This window comes from Oncorhynchus mykiss, chromosome 21, assembly GCF_057628025.1.
Source record: "Oncorhynchus mykiss isolate SJ-2025 chromosome 21, ASM5762802v1, whole genome shotgun sequence".
Lineage (NCBI taxonomy): Eukaryota > Metazoa > Chordata > Actinopteri > Salmoniformes > Salmonidae > Oncorhynchus > Oncorhynchus mykiss.
The window spans coordinates 56,404,974-56,430,000 of record NC_143042.1 but is presented as its reverse complement, the minus strand read 5'-3'; the positions used below and the strand labels follow the sequence as shown (position 1 = coordinate 56,430,000).

The window sequence follows — 25,027 nt, the reverse complement described above, 5'->3', positions numbered from 1 at the left end:
CAGATGGACAGAGTCCCCTGTTAACAGACAGAGAGATGGACAGAGTCCCCTGTTAACAGACAGACAGATGGAGTCCCCTGTTAACAGACAGACAGATGGAGTCCCCTGTTAACAGACAGACAGATGGAGTCCCCTGTTAACAGACAGACAGATGGAGTCCCCTGTTAACAGACAGACAGATGGACAGAGTCCCCTGTTAACAGACAGACAGATGGAGTCCCCTGTTAACAGACAGACAGATGGAGTCCCCTGTTAACAGACAGACAGATGGACAGAGTCCCCTGTTAACAGACAGACAGATGGACAGAGTCCCCTGTTAACAGACAGACAGATGGACAGAGTCCCCTGTTAACAGACAGACAGATGGACAGAGTCCCCTGTTAACAGACAGACAGATGGACAGAGTCCCCTGTTAACAGACAGACAGATGGACAGAGTCCCCTGTTAAGACAGACAGACAGATGGACAGAGTCCCCTGTTAAGACAGACAGACAGATGGACAGAGTCCCCTGTTAAGACAGACAGACAGATGGACAGAGTCCCCTGTTAAGACAGACAGACAGATGGACAGAGTCCCCTGTTAACAGACAGACAGATGGACAGAGTCCCCTGTTAACAGACAGACAGATGGACAGAGTCCCCTGTTAACAGACAGACAGATGGAGTCCCCTGTTAACAGACAGACAGATGGAGTCCCCTGTTAACAGACAGACAGATGGAGTCCCCTGTTAACAGTTGGAGGAGGGAGATAATTGGGATGCAATTAGGATTGAAATAACTGGAGGAAGGTAGAGACTGTTTGTGTGTCTGATGTCTCTGTCTCTGTCTGTCTTCAGGAGTGGAGGGAGGGGCTGTCAAAGTGACCGGGGCCAGAGGTTTTTCTCCGTCCAATGACTACAAGGTAACACTACACAGTAAAAACTATTTCCCAGGTTCAGAGCCACAGAAGTCTGTCCTGTTGATATTATACGAGTCAAATATCTTCATTCTCATTTAAATCAATGAACGAAATGTATTTCTTTTTCCCCCCCTAGGTGTGTGCCACCTACATGGATGGGTACAGGGCTACAGCAGTGTGTCCAGTAGGGGGCCCCAGAGCCACCGAGAAGGCCAGACGCACTGCAGAGAGCATCATCAAACGGTTAGCGTTAGCATCCAATCCAAACCAATGGCACTTAATTAGCACACTGCTAGCGGAGAGCGTCATCTAACAGTTAGCGTTAGCATCCAATCCAAAAACAAACCTATGGCGCTTAATTAGCACACTGCTGGCGGAGAGTGTCGTCTAACAGTTAGCGTTAGCGTCCAATCCAAAACCTATGGCGCTTAATTAGCACACTGCTAGCGGAGAGCGTCATCTAACAGTTAGCGTTAGCATCCAATCCAAAAACAAATTTATGTCGCAGAATTAGCACATCGCTAGCAGAGCACATAATCAAACGGTAACACATGAAGGTCTAGCCCAAACTACATTGCAGAGATCTCACAACGCTTGGCATTTAACAATTTTAAAAAAAATAACATGTTTTTAATTCTAAGTAAGCCACAGCCTGTATGTGCAATTTATAGACCATAATGATTTAATTAATATGAAATGTTGAAATGCTCTTTATGGCCCCGCCAGCTCATTAGATTATTAAGCTTATTGTGTAAGGCTCCACATGTATTTATTTGTAGGCTAAAGCCTTGAAATCATTTACATTATAATATAGCCTAAATCATTAATTTAGTTCCTTCTTGGACTTCCTGTCTGTCTCCTGACCTATTTAGTGTGTTTATATGCTGTTTAGTACGACATCCTATTTGAAATTATGAGCATTTCTTTGTATTTAATTTAACTAGACAAGTCGGTTAAGAACAAATTCTTATTTAAAATGACGGCCTACCAAAAGGCAGAAGGCGTCCTGCAGGGACAGGGGCCTGGGATTAAAAATCAAACAATAAAATACAAATCTAGGACAAAACACACGTCACGACAAGAGAGACATAAGACAACAACATGGTAGCAACACAACATGACAACAACATGGTAGCAACACAACATGACAACAGCATGGTAGCAACACAACATGACAACAACATGGTAGCAACACAACATGACAACAGCATGGTAGCAACACAACATGACAACAGCATGGTAGCAACACAACATGACAACAACATGGTAGCAACACATGGTAGCAGCACAAAACATGGTACAAACATTATTGGGCACAAAGGTCAAGAAGGTAGAGACAACAATACATCACACGAATCAGCCACAACTGCCAGTAAGAGAGGCCATGATTGAGTCTTTGAATGAAGAGATTGAGATAAAACTGTCCAGTTGGAGTGTTTGTTGCAACTCGTTCCAGTCGCTAGCTGCAGCGAACTGAAAAGACGAGCGACCCAGGGATGTGTGTGCTTTGGAGACCTTTAACAGAATGAGACTGGCAGAACAGGTGTTGTATGTGGAGGATGAGGGCTGCAGTAGATATCTCAGATAGGGGGGAGTGAACAGGTGTTGTATGTGGAGGATGAGGGCTGCAGTAGGTATCTCAGGGGGAGTGAGGCCTAAGAGGGTTTTATAAATAAGCATCAACCAGTGGGTCTTGCGACGGGTATACAGAGATGACCAGTTTACAGAGGGGTATAGAGTGCAGTGATGTGTCCTATAAGGAGCATTTGTGGCAAATCAAACCACGTGACCTTTGTTTTGGAGGTGTTCAGAACAAGGTTAAGGGCAGAGAAAGCTTGTTGGACACTAAGAAAGCTTTGTTGTAGAGCATTTAACACATAATCTGGGGAGGGGCCAGCTGAGTATAAGACTGTATCATCTGCATATAAATGGATGAGAGAGCTTCCTACTGTCTGAGCTATGTTGTTGATGTAAATTGAGAAGAGCATGGGGCCTAGGATCGAGCCTTGGGGTACTCCCTTGGTGACGGGCAGTGGCTGAGACAGCAGATGTTCTGATTGTATATACTGCACTCTTTGAGGTACTTAGCAAACCAGGCCAAAGACCCCTCAGATACACCAATACTGCCAACAAGAATGGAATGGTCTACCGTATCAAAAGCTTTGGCCAATAGCAGCACAACGTTGCTTAGAATCAAGGGCAATGGTGACATCATTTAGGACCTTTTAAGGATGCAGTGACACATCCATAACCTGAGCGGAAACCGGATTACATACCAGAGAGAATACTATAGACATCAAGAAAGCCAGCCAGATGATTATTGATTAGTTTTTCCAACACTTTTGGAAACTGACTGGCTTTCGAATCGTACTACACCGGCTCAGACGCTCGTCGGATGTGGCAGAGCTTGCAAACTATTACAGACTACAAAGGGAAGCACAGCCGAGAGCTGCCTAGTGACACGAGCCTACCAGACGAACTAAATAACTTCTATGCTGGCTTCGAGGCAAGTAACACTGAAACATGCATGAGAGCATCAGCTATTCCAGACGGATGTGTCATCACGCTCTCTGCAGCCAGCGTGAGTAATAACTTTAAACAGGTCAACATTCTCAAGGCCGCAGGGCCAGACGGATTACCAGGACGTGTACTCCGAGCATACGCTGACCAACTGGCAAGTGTCTTCACTGACATTTTCAACCTCTCCCTGTCTGAGTCTGTAATACCAACATGTTTCAAGCAGATCACTATAGTCCCTGTGCCCAAGAACACTAAGGTAACTTGCCTAAATGACTATCAACCCGTAGCACTCACGTTTGTAGCCATAAAATGCTTTGAAAGGATGTTCATGGCTCACATCAACATCCTCCCAGAAACTCTAGACCCACTCCAATTTGCATACAGCCCTAACAGATCCACAGATGATGCAATCCCTATTGCACCCTTTCACACCTGGACAAAAGGAACACTTACAGTATGTGAGAATGCTATTCATTAACTACAGCTCAGCGTTCAACACCAAAGTGCCCTCAAAGCTCATCACTAAGCTAAGGACCCTGGGACTAAACACCTCCCTCTGCAACTGGATCTCGGACTTCCTGACGGGCCGCCTCCAGGTGGTAAGGGTAGGCAACAACATGTCTGCTACGCTGATTCTCAACATGGGACCTCTCAGGGGTGCGTGCTCAGTCCCCTCCTGTTCTACCTGACAACATGGCCAGGCCATCATTATGTTGGCCGATGACACAAATGGTAGGCCTGATCACCGACAACGATCAGACATGTTCCTTGGTGTCCAGATCACCAACATGGTCCAACCACACCAAGACAGTGGTGAAGAGGGCACAACAAAAACCTTTTCCCCCTCAGGAGTCTTAAAAGATTTGGCATGAGTCCTCAGATCCTCAAAAGGTTTTACAGCTGCACCATCGAGAGCATCCTGACAGGTTGCATCACTGCCTGGTATGGTAACCCGTAGTAAACGGGATATTTTGTCAGGACAAGATGCTAGAATATGCATATAATTGACAGATAGAAAACACTCTAAAGTTTCCAAAACTGTAAAAATATTGTCTGTGAGTATAACAGAACTGATATTGCAGGCGAAAGCCTGAGAAAAATCCAATCCGGAAGTGACTCATCTTTTGAAAGCTCTGCGTTCCAATGCGTCCCTATTGAGCAGTGAATGGGCTATCAACCAGATTACTTTTTCTCCGTTTTCACCAAGGTGTCTACAGCATTGTGACGTAGTTTTACGCATTTATGTTGAAGAATAGCCGTAAGCGGCTACATTGCGCAACTGGTCACCTGATGCTCTCAGAGTGATTCTCGCGTAAAATACAGAGGTAGCCATTACTCCAATCGGTCCTACTGAAAAACCAATTGTCCCGGTGGATATATTATCGAATAGATATTTGAAAAACACCTTGAAGATTGATTATAAACAACGTTTGCCATTTTTCTGTCGATATTCTGGAGCTAATTTGGAATATTTTTTGGCGTTTTCGTGACAGTAATTTCCGGTCGATTTCTCAGCCAAACGTGAAGAACAAACGGAGCTATTTCGCCTACAAAAATAATATTTTGGGAAAAAATGAACATTGGCTATCTAACTGGGAGTCTCGTGAGTGAAAACATCCGAAGCTCAACAAAGGTAAAAGATTTAATTTGATTGTTTTTCTGATTTGCTTTCTGATTTCTGTGACCAAGTTACCTGCTGCTAACTGGACAAAATGCTATGCTAGGCTATCGATAAACTTACACAAATGCTTGTCAGGCTGTAAAGCATATTTTGAAAATCTGAGATGACAGGATGATTAACAAAAGGCTAAGCTGTGTCTCAATATATTTCACTTGTGATTTTCATTTCTAGGAATATTTATGTCCGTTGCGTTATGCTAATTAGTGTCAGTCGATGATTACGATCCCGGACCCGGGATGGGGAGTCACTAGAGGTTTTAACGTGCAGAAAACCCAGGCTTTTACTAGAGCAGAAATCAGTGAAGCAGATATCAGAGCACAAGTCAGAATTGGGGCTAGCAACAGTAGATGGGCCAGGGTGTACATGCACATTTCCAGATATCATCAGTAGTAATACAATCAGGGCACGGCAGAGGACAAGGAGAGCTCTGCAGTGTTGATTTATGACATTTGAATGTGCATCAGATGGCAACAAGACCATATTGTACAGCAAAAAAAAGCCGGCGAGAGGTGGTTAGAATAGGATGGGAGGCCAAGAGTCTGTCTAACCAATAGAGAGTCAGAGTCCCGAGTCCCGGGAACAAAACAGTCTGTCCCACAGTAGCTAGCAAGTGTCTGTTCACCGTTTTTTTTTCTTCACGTGGAAAAGGAGGTCGTTAGCTAACTATACCTCTTCACTTTCATCGAATGGTCCTTTACGACGTCCAAACAAAGTCGTCCTTTGGCTGTCGTATTTTAGAGATTGCGAGGAGGATATCTTCTGATGTGATCAAAAGCAACAATATTGTTTCTTATCGAAGTCATTTACAATTGAAGTGTCCTGGTTGCATATCAGTTCAAAATAGAGATGAATCCAGGGGGTACGGTATTGTAACGACCCTCTTCACAGATGGAGGGAGCTTCGAAGGCATTTGGGAGGTTGTGAGACTCTCCTGCCATTGTTGGGCTCAAGGGCTTGGACACCTCTCACTTCACACCTCCGTGCTAATTGATCTGATCTGTTCTTGCCTTAATAGCATTCAGTGCTAATTGATCTGATCTGTTCTTGCCTTAATAGCATTCAGTGCTAATTGATCTGATCTGTTCTTGCCTTAATAGCATTCAGTGCTAATTGATCTGATCTGTTCTTGCCTTAATAGCATTCAGTGCTAATTGATCTGATCTGTTCTTGCCTTAATAGCATTCAGTGCTAATTGATCTGATCTGTTCTTGCCTTAATAGCATTCAGTGCTAATTGATCTGATCTGTTCTTGCCTTAATAGCATTCAGTGCTAATTGATCTGATCTGTTCTTGCCTTAATAGCATTCAGTGCTAATTGATCTGATCTGTTCTTGCCTTAATAGCATTCAGTGCTAATTGATCTGATCTGTTCTTGCCTTAATAGCATTCAGTGCTAATTGATCTGATCTGTTCTTGCCTTAATAGCATTCAGTGCTAATTGATCTGATCTGTTCTTGCCTTAATAGCATTCAGTGCTAATTGATCTGATCTGTTCTTGCCTTAATAGCATTCAGTGCTAATTGATCTGATCTGTTCTTGCCTTAATAGCATTCAGTGCTAATTGATCTGATCTGTTCTTGCCTTAATAGCATTCAGTGCTAATTGATCTGATCTGTTCTTGCCTTAATAGCATTCAGTGCTAATTGATCTGATCTGTTCTTGCCTTAATAGCATTCAGTGCTAATTGATCTGATCTGTTCTTGCCTTAATAGCATTCAGTGCTAATTGATCTGATCTGTTCTTGCCTTAATAGCATTCAGTGCTAATTGATCTGATCTGTTCTTGCCTTAATAGCATTCAGTGCTAATTGATCTGATCTGTTCTTGCCTTAATAGCATTCAGTGCTAATTGATCTGATCTGTTCTTGCCTTAATAGCATTCAGTGCTAATTGATCTGATCTGTTCTTGCCTTAATAGCATTCAGTGCTAATTGATCTGATCTGTTCTTGCCTTAATAGCATTCAGTGCTAATTGATCTGATCTGTTCTTGCCTTAATAGCATTCAGTGCTAATTGATCTGATCTGTTCTTGCCTTAATAGCATTCAGTGCTAATTGATCTGATCTGTTCTTGCCTTAATAGCATTCAGTGCTAATTGATCTGATCTGTTCTTGCCTTAATAGCATTCAGTGCTAATTGATCTGATCTGTTCTTGCCTTAATAGCATTCAGTGCTAATTGATCTGATCTGTTCTTGCCTTAATAGCATTCAGTGCTAATTGATCTGATCTGTTCTTGCCTTAATAGCATTCAGTGCTAATTGATCTGATCTGTTCTTGCCTTAATAGCATTCAGTGCTAATTGATCTGATCTGTTCTTGCCTTAATAGCATTCAGTGCTAATTGATCTGATCTGTTCTTGCCTTAATAGCATTCAGTGCTAATTGATCTGATCTGTTCTTGCCTTAATAGCATTCAGTGCTAATTGATCTGATCTGTTCTTGCCTTAATAGCATTCAGTGCTAATTGATCTGATCTGTTCTTGCCTTAATAGCATTCAGTGCTAATTGATCTGATCTGTTCTTGCCTTAATAGCATTCAGTGCTAATTGATCTGATCTGTTCTTGCCTTAATAGCATTCAGTGCTAATTGATCTGATCTGTTCTTGCCTTAATAGCATTCAGTGCTAATTGATCTGATCTGTTCTTGCCTTAATAGCATTCAGTGCTAATTGATCTGATCTGTTCTTGCCTTAATAGCATTCAGTGCTAATTGATCTGATCTGTTCTTGCCTTAATAGCATTCAGTGCTAATTGATCTGATCTGTTCTTGCCTTAATAGCATTCAGTGCTAATTGATCTGATCTGTTCTTGCCTTAATAGCATTCAGTGCTAATTGATCTGATCTGTTCTTGCCTTAATAGCATTCAGTGCTAATTGATCTGATCTGTTCTTGCCTTAATAGCATTCAGTGCTAATTGATCTGATCTGTTCTTGCCTTAATAGCATTCAGTGCTAATTGATCTGATCTGTTCTTGCCTTAATAGCATTCAGTGCTAATTGATCTGATCTGTTCTTGCCTTAATAGCATTCAGTGCTAATTGATCTGATCTGTTCTTGCCTTAATAGCATTCAGTGCTAATTGATCTGATCTGTTCTTGCCTTAATAGCATTCAGTGCTAATTGATCTGATCTGTTCTTGCCTTAATAGCATTCAGTGCTAATTGATCTGATCTGTTCTTGCCTTAATAGCATTCAGTGCTAATTGATCTGATCTGTTCTTGCCTTAATAGCATTCAGTGCTAATTGATCTGATCTGTTCTTGCCTTAATAGCATTCAGTGCTAATTGATCTGATCTGTTCTTGCCTTAATAGCATTCAGTGCTAATTGATCTGATCTGTTCTTGCCTTAATAGCATTCAGTGCTAATTGATCTGATCTGTTCTTGCCTTAATAGCATTCAGTGCTAATTGATCTGATCTGTTCTTGCCTTAATAGCATTCAGTGCTAATTGATCTGATCTGTTCTTGCCTTAATAGCATTCAGTGCTAATTGATCTGATCTGTTCTTGCCTTAATAGCATTCAGTGCTAATTGATCTGATCTGTTCTTGCCTTAATAGCATTCAGTGCTAATTGATCTGATCTGTTCTTGCCTTAATAGCATTCAGTGCTAATTGATCTGATCTGTTCTTGCCTTAATAGCATTCAGTGCTAATTGATCTGATCTGTTCTTGCCTTAATAGCATTCAGTGCTAATTGATCTGATCTGTTCTTGCCTTAATAGCATTCAGTGCTAATTGATCTGATCTGTTCTTGCCTTAATAGCATTCAGTGCTAATTGATCTGATCTGTTCTTGCCTTAATAGCATTCAGTGCTAATTGATCTGATCTGTTCTTGCCTTAATAGCATTCAGTGCTAATTGATCTGATCTGTTCTTGCCTTAATAGCATTCAGTGCTAATTGATCTGATCTGTTCTTGCCTTAATAGCATTCAGTGCTAATTGATCTGATCTGTTCTTGCCTTCAGTCTTTTATTATGTAACATATGTCGTTGTAATTTATAAGTTTTTTTAGCAGTTGGAAAGGACATGGAGGACACCAGCTCCATCAGGATTCGACTCCACTCTGTATAGCTGGAAATACAATCCAAGCCCCTTTTGTTCAGGGACACATTATTCCATTTCTGTTAGTCAGATGTCCGTGGGAACTTGTTCAAGTTTATGCTTCAGTTGTTGAATCTTACGTTCATGCAAATATTTACGTTTGCTGAAAATAAACGCAGTTGACAGTGAGAGGACGTTTCTTTTTTTTGCTGAGTTTATGTATGAGGCGATGCCTCTCACGCCCTAATGGATGGGCCACCACTGAAATGCACTTGTGGTTGTTTTAAGACCGTGTGTGTGTGTCTGTGTGTCTGTGTGTCTGTCTGTGTGTGTGTGTGTGTGTGTGTGTGTGTGTGTGTGTGTGTGTGTGTGTGTGTGTTATAACAGGACGCGTCGGATGTTCAAGCAGCTGGGTCTGGAGGACTTCACCGCTGTCAACATTCAGGTATTGGGAGCAGAAGATACCTACGGACCACACAGCAATAACACGGTACGCTACGTCTGTGTGTCTGTGTGTCTGTGTGTGTGTGTGTGTGTGTGTGTGTGTGTGTGTGTGTCTGGTTTTCTCATGTTCACAACCACTAGCTATAGTGTGTGTGTGTGTTGAATAGGTTTGTGTGCTACTGACGGGCCACCCCCAGGTGGTGAGGGTAGGCAGCAGCACATCAGCCACACTCACTCTCAACACTGGGGGCTCCTAGTGTTAGCTAGTGTTAGCTAGTGTTAGCTAGTGTTAGCTAGTGGTAGCTAGTGACAGCTAGTGTTAGCTAGTGACAGCTAGTGTTAGCTAGTGTTAGCTAGTGGTAGCTAGTGACAGCTAGTGTTAGCTAGTGACAGCTAGTGTTAGCTAGTGGTAGCTAGTGACAGCTAGTGACAGCTAGTGACAGCTAGTGACAGCTAGTGGTAGCTAGTGACAGCTAGTGGTAGCTAGTGGTAGCTAGTGACAGCTAGTGACAGCTAGTGACAGCTAGTGGTAGCTAGTGGTAGCTAGTGGTAGCTAGTGACAGCTAGTGACAGCTAGTGACAGCTAGTGACAGCTAGTGGTAGCTAGTGTTAGCTAGTGATAGCCAGTGTTAGCTAGTGACAGCCAGTGACTCGTCACATCTCCACCCGGCACAGTCAGAAGAGGACTGGCCACCCCACATAGCCTGGTTCCTCTCTAGGTTTCTTCCTAGGTTTTGGCCTTTCTAGGGAGTTTTTCCTAGCCACCGTGCTTCTACACCTGCATTGCTTGCTGTTTGGGGTTTTAGGCTGGGTTTCTGTACAGCACTTTGAGATATCAGCTGATGCAAGAAGGGCTTTATAAATACATTTGATTTGATCACATACGCTGCTGCTACTGTTCATTATCTGTCCTGTTGCCTAGTCATTTTATCCTTACCTATATGGACATATCTACCTCAATTACCTCGTACCCCTGCACATCAACTTGGTATTAATACCCCGTGTAATAGGGTGTCATTTGGGACCCACGCCAACAGGGTGTATGACTGTCAGAGGTCAGGGGTCAGGGGTGAACCTGTTTCATGCCTATTTACCCACCAAGGGCTCTGCTGGCAATGGATTCATACAGCATTTCTAAACTCTCTCCCCTTCACCCCCTCTTTCTCCCCTTCACCCCCCCTCTCTCTCTCTCTCTCCTTCACCCCCCCCTCTCTCTCTCTCTCTCCTTCACCCACCCTCTCTCTCCCCTCTCTCGCTCTCTCTCTCTCTCTCCCCTCTCACGCTCTCTCTCTCCTTCACCCCTCTCTCTCTCTCTCCTTCCCCCCTCTCTCTCTCTCTCTCTCTCTCTCTCTCTCTCTCTCTCTTCTTCACTCCCCCCTCTCTTTCGCTCTCTCTCCTTCACCCCCCCTCTTTCTCTCTCCTTAACTCCTTCACCCCCCTCTTTCTCTCTCCTTAACTCCTTCACCCCCCTCTCTCTCTCTCCTTAACTCCTTCACCCCACCTCTCTCTCTCTCCTTAATTCCTTCACCCCCCCCTCTCTCTCTCTCTCTCTCTCTCTCTCCTTAACTCCTTCACCCCACCTCTTTCTCTCTCCTTAATTCCTTCACCCCCCCTCTCTCTCTCTCTCTCTCTCTCTCTCTCTCTCTCTCTCCTTAACTCCTTCACCCCTCTCTCTCTCTCTCCTTCCCCCCTCTCTCTCTCTCTCTCTCTCTCTCTCTCTCTCTTCTTCACTCCCCCCTCTCTTTCGCTCTCTCTCCTTCACCCCCCCTCTTTCTCTCTCCTTAACTCCTTCACCCCCCTCTTTCTCTCTCCTTAACTCCTTCACCCCCCTCTCTCTCTCTCCTTAACTCCTTCACCCCACCTCTCTCTCTCTCCTTAATTCCTTCACCCCCCCCCCTCTCTCTCTCTCTCTCTCTCTCTCTCTCTCTCTCTCCTTAACTCCTTCACCCCCCCCTCTCTCTCTCCTTCTCTCTCTCTCTCTCTCTAACTCCTTAACCCCTCCTCCCTCTCTCTCCCTCTCCCCTCTTCCCTCTCTCTCCCTCTCCCCTCCTCCCTCCTCTCTCCAGACCCCTAGAGAGGTGGTAGTCTGGATGGCTGTGCGTCATAAACAGAAGAAAGCTCTGGAGTTCTTTGCCAGGGAGATAGCACCTGCAGGAACGGGCATGGGTAGGAGCGTAAACACACACGCTAGTATAAGCTCACATTAATGTAGGATGCCCACACACACTGTGTACACACACACACACACACACTAGTATAAGCTCGTATTAATGTAGGATTCCCACACACACTGTGCACACACACACACACACACACACACACACACACACACACACACTGTACACACACACACACACTGTCCCCCTTCTCCTCCCTCTCCCTCCCTCTCCTCCTCTCCCCTCCCTCCCTCTCTCTCTCCCCTCCCCCTCTCCTCCTCCCCCTCCTCCCTCCCTCCCCCTCCCTCCCTCTCCCCCTCCCTCTCTCTCCCCCTCCCTCCCTCTCCCCCTCCCTCTCTCTCCCCCTCCCTCCCTCTCCCCCTCCCTCCCTCCCTCTCCCTCCCCCTCCCTCCCTCTCCCCCTCCCTCTCTCTCCCCCTCCCTCTCTCTCTCTCCCCCTCCCTCCCTCTCCCCCTCCCTCCCTCCCTCTCCCTCCCCCTCCCTCCCTCTCCCCCTCCCTCTCTCTCCCTCTCCCTCTCTCTCCCCCTCCCTCCCTCTCCCCCTCCCTCCCTCCCTCTCCCTCCCCCTCCCTCCCTCTCCCCCTCCCTCCCTCCCTCTCCCCCTCCCTCTCTCTCTCTCTCCCTCCCTCCCTCCCTCTGTTCCTTAGTTGAACTCTGTATGAATCAGTGAATGCGGGAACGAGTGTTATGTTGACACAGAGTTACAGTAACAGCATATTGCCATATGACTAACAGGAGGCATCCCAAATGGCTCCCTGTTCCCTATATAGTGCACTACCATTAACCAGAGTCCTGTGGGTCTTTTCTACTGTAGTGCACTTGGGATTGATCCACTGTCTGTACATGGACAGATGTTAGGGTGGATTCCTCATAATCACAACCACTAGCTATAGTGTGTCTGGATTGTGTGTGTGTGTGTGTGTGTATGTGTGTGTGTGTGTGTGTGTGTGTGTGTCTGGTTTTCTCATGTTCACAACCACTAGCTATAGTGTGTGTGTGTGTGTGTGTCTGTGTCTGTGTGTGTGTGTCTGGATTCCTCATAATCACAACCACTAACTAAACCATGTCTGTGTGTTCTCTCTCTCCTAGCTCCTGGACTCATGGGCATAGTTGGAGGACGACCAAGAGTGTAAGTATTTAAAAGGGATTCTCATATATGCTCACACATAGGGCTGTTATGGTGACCGTATTACCGCCAAACCGGCGGTCACAAGTCAACGTGACCGTTTGGTTACGGTAAAAAAAAGGCTTCTCCAAGCTCTGATGCTGCTGATGGTCATTAGTAGCCTACCAAACTGTCTAACTGCCTGGTACTCAGCACTCTATTGTCCCTCTAATCACTCTGACATCAATGCAAATGTATTCGAAAAATCTAATCAAACACTTCATGAGAGCTCATGTTCCGCAACATTTCAATAGGCCAAATGCAATTGCGTGAGAAAACCGAGTGATGGCCTCTGTTAAAAAGAAGAGGATCCCATCATCTTTCGAAAGGCTAGGCCTACTATATTTATTTATCTATCAACTTTCCTAATATGAAGCACATTGCTTCTCTTTACAACAGGAGTATAGCCTGCTTGTCTGAAAATAAACCTCGGGGAAAAGCGTCCTCTATTTACATCCATTAGATTACATCCTCTATTTAAATCCATTAGATTACATCCTCAATTTAAATCCATAGATTACATCCTCAATTTAAGTCCATAGATTACATCCTCTATTTAAGTCCATAGATTACATCCTCTATTTAAGTCCATAGATTATGTTTTTCCCCGCTGCCCCTGTTTTGATAATGGATCGTTATAAAACAAAACAAATTCCACACATATATTATTTAGAATATATTTCCCATCATTTCCCATCATTTCCCATCAATTCCCATTATTAAAGTGGCTGGAGTTGAGTCAGTGTGTTGGCAGCAGCCTCTCAATGTTAGTGGTGGCTGTTTAACAGTCTGATGGCCCTGAGATAGAAGCTGTTTTTCAGTCTCTCGGTCCCTGCTTTGATGCACCTGTACTGACCTCGCCTTCTGGACGATAGCGGGGTGAACAGGCAGTGGCTCGGGTGGTTGTTGTCCTTGATGATCTTTATGACCTTCCTGTGACATCGGGTGGTGTAGGTGTCCTGGAGGGCAGGTAGTTTGCCCCCGGTGATGCGTTGTGCAGACCTCACTACCCTCTGGAGAGCCTTACGGTTGTGGGCGGAGCAGTTGCCGTACCAGGCGGTGATACAGCCCGACAGGATGCTCTCGATTGTGCTTCTGTAAAAGTTTGTGAGTGCTTTTGGTAGCCTAGCTCATAGATTTGTATCTTATTGAAACAAAACAAAATAAGTTCTTAAAATGAAGCGCGTTAATCGGCTTTACAAAGAGCCCAGCTGGCGCATATAAGCAGTGGGTGAGGTTCCAGTTTTTGGGCAGAGATAATGTTCACCATAAATATGCACCTTTGATGATAATAAAAGCATTAGATACATAATCACATTTGTGGCCACTGTTGATAATGGTGTTTTCCTGCTAATGGAACATTTGCTCTCATAGCCTACTGCCATGTTCGCATTTCTGCGCTTATAATGTGAAGAAATAGCCTAATAGTTTATCACCATTTTAAGCTAAATGTTCTCGTCTGTTGCGTCAGCCTCGTTGCGTAAAAACAGGATTTTATTTTTATGCTAGTGGTTGTATTTCTTTTGGGATCTATCGCATCCCACAACTGTCCCAGACTATGTTTGGAATATTTATTTCTCACACAGAATAGAATGGGTCAACTTTTGTACTATGGGGGATAGTAGATTGACAGGCTAGTGCTCTTGCTGTTCGTTAGGCCTACTCATCTTATTGGCTGACGAAAAGATAATGTGGACAGTTGTTCCAATATCTTCAATATGCACCTCGGAATTGGATAAGGATGTACGCAGTAGCGTCTCCGATGTGTCTGTCTTCACTTGTAGCCTGTGAGAAAGACCCGATCATGTAATGGAGAGCCATGTGAGTGAGAGGTGACCCCATCACGTGATGGAGAGCCATGTGAGTGAGAAAGACCCCATCACGTGAAGGAGAGCCATGTGAGTGAGAGGTGACCCCCATCACGTGATGGAGAGCCGTGTGAGTGAGAGGTGACCCCCATCACGTGATGGAGAGCCGTGTGAGTGAGAGGTGATTCAGCTGGTTATCATAATGACGGCCACCGGCCACAAAAGGCATGGATTTCTTTAGGGGGCGTTACGGCCACAACAAATGGGATGCCGCCAGAAAATGACGAGGCATTATCAAGTGCTTGTCAAATTGTCAGTGAGAGACTGATGAAGTGTGTACAGCCTGTGCAAAAACAAAGCAGAGCCTTTTCAAGCCACTTTTTTTCAAATCATCATTAGAGTCGCATCATGCAGCCTTACAATGCATTAAAAATCTAAACATATCAGCCCAACGTTTATAGAACAACTAAAGTTACATTACGAACTCTACATTAAGCATTTAGGAGGACCTCCCTCAAATCATTTGGAGAAAGGATCATTTCTATTTTATTCAGTTTTTTTGTGCAGTTGTATTCTTCAGACTATAAAATAATATAAAATTATGCCACGGAATTCTAAGCAAATCTTGTCTGCTAAATGAACTGGTGTAGCCTAGAGCCATATGGCACAGCCAGATCAGGGCCTAACATGAGGACAATTCAGAGTATGCTCTTTCGTTGTTCTGAAATAAACTAAATAAATACATTTTCTTCAAATCGTGCTTCTTTAGACCTGTCTAAAATGGATTTATTGGGATGGTGTAGGCTATGTTACATGGATTTATTGGGATGGTGTAGGTAGACTATATTACATGGATTTATTGTGATGGTGTAGGCTATATTACATGGATTTATTGGGATGGTGTAGGTAGACTATATTACATGGATTTATTGTGATGGTGTAGGTAGACTATATTACATGGATTTATTGTGATGGTGTTAGGCTATATTACAATGATTTATTGGGATGGTGTAGGCTATATTACATGGATTTATTGTGATGGTGTAGGTAGACTATATTACATGGATTTATTGTGATGGTGTAGACTATATTACATGGATTTATTGTGATGGTGTAGGTAGACTATATTACATGGATTTATTGTGATGGTGTAGGTAGACTATATTACATGGATTTATTGTGATGGTGTAGGTAGACTATATTACATGGATTTATTGTGATGGTGTAGGTAGACTATATTACATGGATTTATTGTGATGGTGTAGGCTATATTACATGGATTTATTGTGATGGTGTAGACTATATTACATGGATTTATTGGGATGGTGTAGGCTATATTATATGGATTTATTGGGATGGTGTTAGGCTATATTACATGGATTTATTGGGATGGTGTAGGCTATATTACATTGATTTATTGGGATGGTGTTAGGCTATATTACATGGATTTATTGGGATGGTGTAGACTATATTACATGGATTTATTGTGATGGTGTAGACTATATTACATGGATTTATTGGGATGGTGTTAGGCTATATTACATGGATTTATTGGGATGGTGTAGGCTATATTACATTGATTTATTGGGATGGTGTTAGGCTATATTACATGGATTTATTGGGATGGTGTAGGCTATATTACATTGATTTATTGGGATGGTGTTAGGCTATATTACATGGATTTATTGGGATGGTGTAGACTATATTACATGGATTTATTGGGATGGTGTAGGTAGACTATATTACATGGATTTATTGTGATGGTGTAGGCTATATTACATGGATTTATTGGGATGGTGTAGACTATATTACATGGATTTATTGGGATGGTGTAGACTATATTACATGGATTTATTGGGATGGTGTAGACTATATTACATGGATTTATTGGGATGGTGTAGACTATATTACATGGATTTATTGGGATGGTGTAGGTAGACTATATTACATGGATTTATTGGGATGGTGTAGGTAGACTATATTACATGGATTTATTGGGATGGTGTAGACTATATTACATGGATTTATTGTGATGGTGTAGACTATATTACATGGATTTATTGGGATGGTGTAGACTATGTTACATGGATTTATTGGGATGGTGTAGACTATATTACATGGATTTATTGGGATGGTGTAGGCTATATTACATGGATTTATTGGGATGGTGTTAGGCTATATTACATGGATTTATTGGGATGGTGTAGACTATATTACATGGATTTATTGGGATGGTGTAGGCTATATTACATGGATTTATTGGGATGGTGTTAGGCTATATTAAATGGATTTATTGGGATGGTGTAGACTATATTACATGGATTTATTGGGATGGTGTAGACTATATTACATGGATTTATTGTGATGGTGTAGGTAGACTATATTACATGGATTTATTGGGATGGTGTAGGCTATATTACATGGATTTATTGGGATGGTGTTAGGCTATATTAAATGGATTTATTGGGATGGTGTAGACTATATTACATGGATTTATTGTGATGGTGTAGGTAGACTATATTACATGGATTTATTGGGATGGTGTAGGCTATATTACATGGATTTATTGGGATGGTGTTAGGCTATATTAAATGGATTTATTGGGATGGTGTTAGGCTATATTAAATGGATTTATTGTGATGGTGTAGACTATATTACATGGATTTATTGGGATGGTGTAGACTATATTACATGGATTTATTGTAATGGTGTAGACTATATTACATGGATTTATTGGGATGGTGTAGACTATATTACATGGATTTATTGTGATGGTGTAGGTAGACTATATTACATGGATTTATTGGGATGGTGTAGGCTATATTACATGGATTTATTGGGATGGTGTTAGGCTATATTAAATGGATTTATTGGGATGGTGTTAGGCTATATTAAATGGATTTATTGTGATGGTGTAGACTATATTACATGGATTTATTGGGATGGTGTAGACTATATTACATGGATTTATTGGGATGGTGTAGACTATATTACATGGATTTATTGGGATGGTGTAGACTATATTACATGGATTTATTGGGATGGTGTAGGCTATATTACATGGATTTATTGGGATGGTGTTAGGCTATATTACATGGATTTATTGGGATGGTGTAGACTATATTACATGGATTTATTGGGATGGTGTAGACTATATTACATGGATTTATTGTGATGGTGTAGGTAGACTATATTACATGGATTTATTGGGATGGTGTAGGTAGACTATATTACATGGATTTATTGTGATGGTGTAGGCTATATTACATGGATTTATTGTGATGGTGTAGGCTATATTACATGGATTTATTGGGATGGTGTAGGCTATATTACATGGATTTATTGTGATGGTGTAGGTAGACTATATTACATGGATTTATTGGGATGGTGTAGACTATATTACATGGATTTATTGTAATGGTGTAGACTATATTACATGGATTTATTGGGATGGTGTAGACTATATTACATGGATTTATTGGGATGGTGTAGACTATATTACATGGATTTATTGGGATGGTGTAGACTATATTACATGGATTTATTGTAATGGTGTAGACTATATTACATGGATTTATTGTGATGGTGTAGGCTATATTACATGGATTTATTGTGATGGTGTAGACTATATTACATGGATTTATTGTGATGGTGTAGGCTATATTACATGGATTTATTGGGATGGTGTAGGCTATATTACATGGATTTATTGTGATGGTGTAGACTATATTAAATGGATTTATTGTGATGGTGTAGGCTGTATTAAATGGATTTATTGGGATGGTGTAGGCTATATTACATGGATTTATTGGGATGGTGTAGGCTATATTACATGGATTTATTGTGATGGTGTAGACTATATTACATGGATTTATTGGGATGGTGTAGGCTATATTACATGGATTTATTGGGATGGTGTAGGCTATATTACATGGATTTATTGGGATGGTGTAGACTATATTACATGGATTTATTGGGATGGTGTTAGGCTATATTACATGGATTTATTGTAATGGTGTAGACTATATTACATGGATTTATTGGGATGGTGTAGGCTATATTACATGGATTTATTGGGATGGTGTTAGGCTATATTACATGGATTTATTGGGATGGTGTAGACTATATTACATGGATTTATTGTGATGGTGTAGGTAGACTATATTACATGGATTTATTGGGATGGTGTAGGTAGACTATATTACATGGATTTATTGTGATGGTGTAGGCTATATTACATGGATTTATTGGGATGGTGTAGGCTATATTACATGGATTTATTGTGATGGTGTAGGCTATATTACATGGATTTATTGGGATGGTGTAGGCTATATTACATGGATTTATTGTGACGGTGTAGGTAGACTATATTACATGGATTTATTGGGATGGTGTAGACTATATTACATGGATTTATTGGGATGGTGTAGACTATATTACATGGATTTATTGTGATGGTGTAGACTATATTACATGGATTTATTGTGATGGTGTAGACTATATTACATGGATTTATTGTGATGGTGTAGGCTATATTACATGGATTTATTGGGATGGTGTAGGCTATATTACATGGATTTATTGGGATGGTGTAGGCTATATTACATGGATTTATTGTGATGGTGTAGACTGTATTACATGGATTTATTGGGATGGTGTAGGCTATATTACATGGATTTATTGGGATGGTGTAGGCTATATTACATGGATTTATTGTAATGGTGTAGACTATATTACATGGATTTATTGGGATGGTGTAGACTATATTACATGGATTTATTGGGATGGTGTAGGTAGACTATATTACATGGATTTATTGGGATGGTGTAGACTATATTACATGGATTTATTGGGATGGTGTAGACTATATTACATGGATTTATTGTGATGGTGTAGGTAGACTATATTACATGGATTTATTGGGATGGTGTAGACTATATTACATGGATTTATTGTAATGGTGTAGACTATATTACATGGATTTATTGGGATGGTGTAGACTATATTACATGGATTTATTGTAATGGTGTAGACTATATTACATGGATTTATTGGGATGGTGTAGACTATATTACATGGATTTATTGGGATGGTGTAGACTATATTACATGGATTTATTGGGATGGTGTAGACTATATTACATGGATTTATTGGGATGGTGTAGGCTATATTACATGGATTTATTGGGATGGTGTTAGGCTATATTACATGGATTTATTGGGATGGTGTAGACTATATTACATGGATTTATTGGGATGGTGTAGACTATATTACATGGATTTATTGTGATGGTGTAGGTAGACTATATTACATGGATTTATTGGGATGGTGTAGGTAGACTATATTACATGGATTTATTGTGATGGTGTAGGCTATATTACATGGATTTATTGTGATGGTGTAGGCTATATTACATGGATTTATTGGGATGGTGTAGGCTATATTACATGGATTTATTGTGATGGTGTAGGTAGACTATATTACATGGATTTATTGGGATGGTGTTGACTATATTACATGGATTTATTGTAATGGTGTAGACTATATTACATGGATTTATTGGGATGGTGTAGACTATATTACATGGATTTATTGGGATGGTGTAGACTATATTACATGGATTTATTGGGATGGTGTAGACTATATTACATGGATTTATTGTAATGGTGTAGACTATATTACATGGATTTATTGTGATGGTGTAGGCTATATTACATGGATTTATTGTGATGGTGTAGACTATATTACATGGATTTATTGTGATGGTGTAGGCTATATTACATGGATTTATTGGGATGGTGTAGGCTATATTACATGGATTTATTGTGATGGTGTAGACTATATTAAATGGATTTATTGTGATGGTGTAGGCTGTATTAAATGGATTTATTGGGATGGTGTAGGCTATATTACATGGATTTATTGGGATGGTGTAGGCTATATTACATGGATTTATTGTGATGGTGTAGACTATATTACATGGATTTATTGGGATGGTGTAGGCTATATTACATGGATTTATTGGGATGGTGTAGGCTATATTACATGGATTTATTGGGATGGTGTAGACTATATTACATGGATTTATTGGGATGGTGTTAGGCTATATTACATGGATTTATTGTAATGGTGTAGACTATATTACATGGATTTATTGGGATGGTGTAGGCTATATTACATGGATTTATTGGGATGGTGTTAGGCTATATTACATGGATTTATTGGGATGGTGTAGACTATATTACATGGATTTATTGTGATGGTGTAGGTAGACTATATTACATGGATTTATTGGGATGGTGTAGGTAGACTATATTACATGGATTTATTGTGATGGTGTAGGCTATATTACATGGATTTATTGGGATGGTGTAGGCTATATTACATGGATTTATTGTGATGGTGTAGGCTATATTACATGGATTTATTGGGATGGTGTAGGCTATATTACATGGATTTATTGTGACGGTGTAGGTAGACTATATTACATGGATTTATTGGGATGGTGTAGACTATATTACATGGATTTATTGGGATGGTGTAGACTATATTACATGGATTTATTGTGATGGTGTAGACTATATTACATGGATTTATTGTGATGGTGTAGACTATATTACATGGATTTATTGTGATGGTGTAGGCTATATTACATGGATTTATTGGGATGGTGTAGGCTATATTACATGGATTTATTGGGATGGTGTAGGCTATATTACATGGATTTATTGTGATGGTGTAGACTGTATTACATGGATTTATTGGGATGGTGTAGGCTATATTACATGGATTTATTGGGATGGTGTAGGCTATATTACATGGATTTATTGTAATGGTGTAGACTATATTACATGGATTTATTGGGATGGTGTAGACTATATTACATGGATTTATTGGGATGGTGTAGGTAGACTATATTACATGGATTTATTGGGATGGTGTAGACTATATTACATGGATTTATTGTGATGGTGTAGACTATATTACATGGATTTATTGTGATGGTGTAGGTAGACTATATTACATGGATTTATTGGGATGGTGTAGACTATATTACATGGATTTATTGTAATGGTGTAGACTATATTACATGGATTTATTGGGATGGTGTAGACTATATTACATGGATTTATTGTGATGGTTTAGGTAGACTATATTACATGGATTTATTGTGATGGTGTAGACTATATTACATGGATTTATTGGGATGGTGTTAGGCTATATTACATGGATTTATTGGGATGGTGTAGGCTATATTACATTGATTTATTGGGATGGTGTTAGGCTATATTACATGGATTTATTGGGATGGTGTAGGCTATATTACATTGATTTATTGGGATGGTGTTAGGCTATATTACATGGATTTATTGGGATGGTGTAGACTATATTACATGGATTTATTGGGATGGTGTAGGTAGACTATATTACATGGATTTATTGTGATGGTGTAGGCTATATTACATGGATTTATTGGGATGGTGTAGACTATATTACATGGATTTATTGGGATGGTGTAGACTATATTACATGGATTTATTGGGATGGTGTAGACTATATTACATGGATTTATTGGGATGGTGTAGACTATATTACATGGATTTATTGTAATGGTGTAGACTATATTACATGGATTTATTGGGATGGTGTAGACTATATTACATGGATTTATTGTGATGGTGTTAGGCTATATTAAATGGATTTATTGTGATGGTGTAGACTATATTACATGGATTTATTGGGATGGTGTAGACTATATTACATGGATTTATTGTAATGGTGTAGACTATATTACATGGATTTATTGGGATGGTGTAGACTATATTACATGGATTTATTGTGATGGTGTAGGTAGACTATATTACATGGATTTATTGGGATGGTGTAGGCTATATTACATGGATTTATTGTAATGGTGTAGACTATATTACATGGATTTATTGGGATGGTGTAGACTATATTACATGGATTTATTGTGATGGTTTAGGTAGACTATATTACATGGATTTATTGTGATGGTGTAGACTATATTACATGGATTTATTGGGATGGTGTTAGGCTATATTACATGGATTTATTGGGATGGTGTAGGCTATATTACATTGATTTATTGGGATGGTGTTAGGCTATATTACATGGATTTATTGGGATGGTGTAGGCTATATTACATTGATTTATTGGGATGGTGTTAGGCTATATTACATGGATTTATTGGGATGGTGTAGACTATATTACATGGATTTATTGGGATGGTGTAGGTAGACTATATTACATGGATTTATTGTGATGGTGTAGGCTATATTACATGGATTTATTGGGATGGTGTAGACTATATTACATGGATTTATTGGGATGGTGTAGACTATATTACATGGATTTATTGGGATGGTGTAGACTATATTACATGGATTTATTGGGATGGTGTAGACTATATTACATGGATTTATTGGGATGGTGTAGACTATATTACATGGATTTATTGTGATGGTGTTAGGCTATATTAAATGGATTTATTGTGATGGTGTAGACTATATTACATGGATTTATTGGGATGGTGTAGACTATATTACATGGATTTATTGTAATGGTGTAGACTATATTACATGGATTTATTGGGATGGTGTAGACTATATTACATGGATTTATTGTGATGGTGTAGGTAGACTATATTACATGGATTTATTGGGATGGTGTAGGCTATATTACATGGATTTATTGGGATGGTGTTAGGCTATATTAAATGGATTTATTGGGATGGTGTTAGGCTATATTAAATGGATTTATTGTGATGGTGTAGACTATATTACATGGATTTATTGGGATGGTGTAGACTATATTACATGGATTTATTGGGATGGTGTAGACTATATTACATGGATTTATTGGGATGGTGTAGACTATATTACATGGATTTATTGGGATGGTGTAGGCTATATTACATGGATTTATTGGGATGGTGTTAGGCTATATTACATGGATTTATTGGGATGGTGTAGACTATATTACATGGATTTATTGGGATGGTGTAGACTATATTACATGGATTTATTGTGATGGTGTAGGTAGACTATATTACATGGATTTATTGGGATGGTGTAGGTAGACTATATTACATGGATTTATTGTGATGGTGTAGGCTATATTACATGGATTTATTGTGATGGTGTAGGCTATATTACATGGATTTATTGGGATGGTGTAGGCTATATTACATGGATTTATTGTGATGGTGTAGGTAGACTATATTACATGGATTTATTGGGATGGTGTAGACTATATTACATGGATTTATTGTAATGGTGTAGACTATATTACATGGATTTATTGGGATGGTGTAGACTATATTACATGGATTTATTGGGATGGTGTAGACTATATTACATGGATTTATTGGGATGGTGTAGACTATATTACATGGATTTATTGTAATGGTGTAGACTATATTACATGGATTTATTGTGATGGTGTAGGCTATATTACATGGATTTATTGTGATGGTGTAGACTATATTACATGGATTTATTGTGATGGTGTAGGCTATATTACATGGATTTATTGGGATGGTGTAGGCTATATTACATGGATTTATTGTGATGGTGTAGACTATATTAAATGGATTTATTGTGATGGTGTAGGCTGTATTAAATGGATTTATTGGGATGGTGTAGGCTATATTACATGGATTTATTGGGATGGTGTAGGCTATATTACATGGATTTATTGTGATGGTGTAGACTATATTACATGGATTTATTGGGATGGTGTAGGCTATATTACATGGATTTATTGGGATGGTGTAGGCTATATTACATGGATTTATTGGGATGGTGTAGACTATATTACATGGATTTATTGGGATGGTGTTAGGCTATATTACATGGATTTATTGTAATGGTGTAGACTATATTACATGGATTTATTGGGATGGTGTAGGCTATATTACATGGATTTATTGGGATGGTGTTAGGCTATATTACATGGATTTATTGGGATGGTGTAGACTATATTACATGGATTTATTGTGATGGTTTAGGTAGACTATATTACATGGATTTATTGTGATGGTGTAGACTATATTACATGGATTTATTGGGATGGTGTAGGTAGACTATATTACATGGATTTATTGTGATGGTGTAGGCTATATTACATGGATTTATTGGGATGGTGTAGGCTATATTACATGGATTTATTGTGATGGTGTAGGCTATATTACATGGATTTATTGGGATGGTGTAGGCTATATTACATGGATTTATTGTGATGGTGTAGGTAGACTATATTACATGGATTTA

At 40.1% G+C, this 25,027-nt stretch overlaps 1 protein-coding gene across 1 annotated transcript in view; it reads left to right on the top strand.

The window, feature by feature from the left end:
- LOC118942971 (uncharacterized) overlaps positions 1 to 25,027 on the top strand; it is a 60,986-nt gene that overhangs the window by 18,428 nt on the left and 17,531 nt on the right. The window contains exons 10-14 of the mRNA XM_036958356.2: positions 837 to 901; positions 1,035 to 1,141; positions 9,528 to 9,630; positions 11,651 to 11,750; positions 12,849 to 12,888. Of these exons, the coding sequence (XP_036814251.1) occupies positions 837 to 901; positions 1,035 to 1,141; positions 9,528 to 9,630; positions 11,651 to 11,750; positions 12,849 to 12,888 (415 nt within the window). The remainder of the gene's footprint in view (positions 1 to 836; positions 902 to 1,034; positions 1,142 to 9,527; positions 9,631 to 11,650; positions 11,751 to 12,848; positions 12,889 to 25,027) is intronic.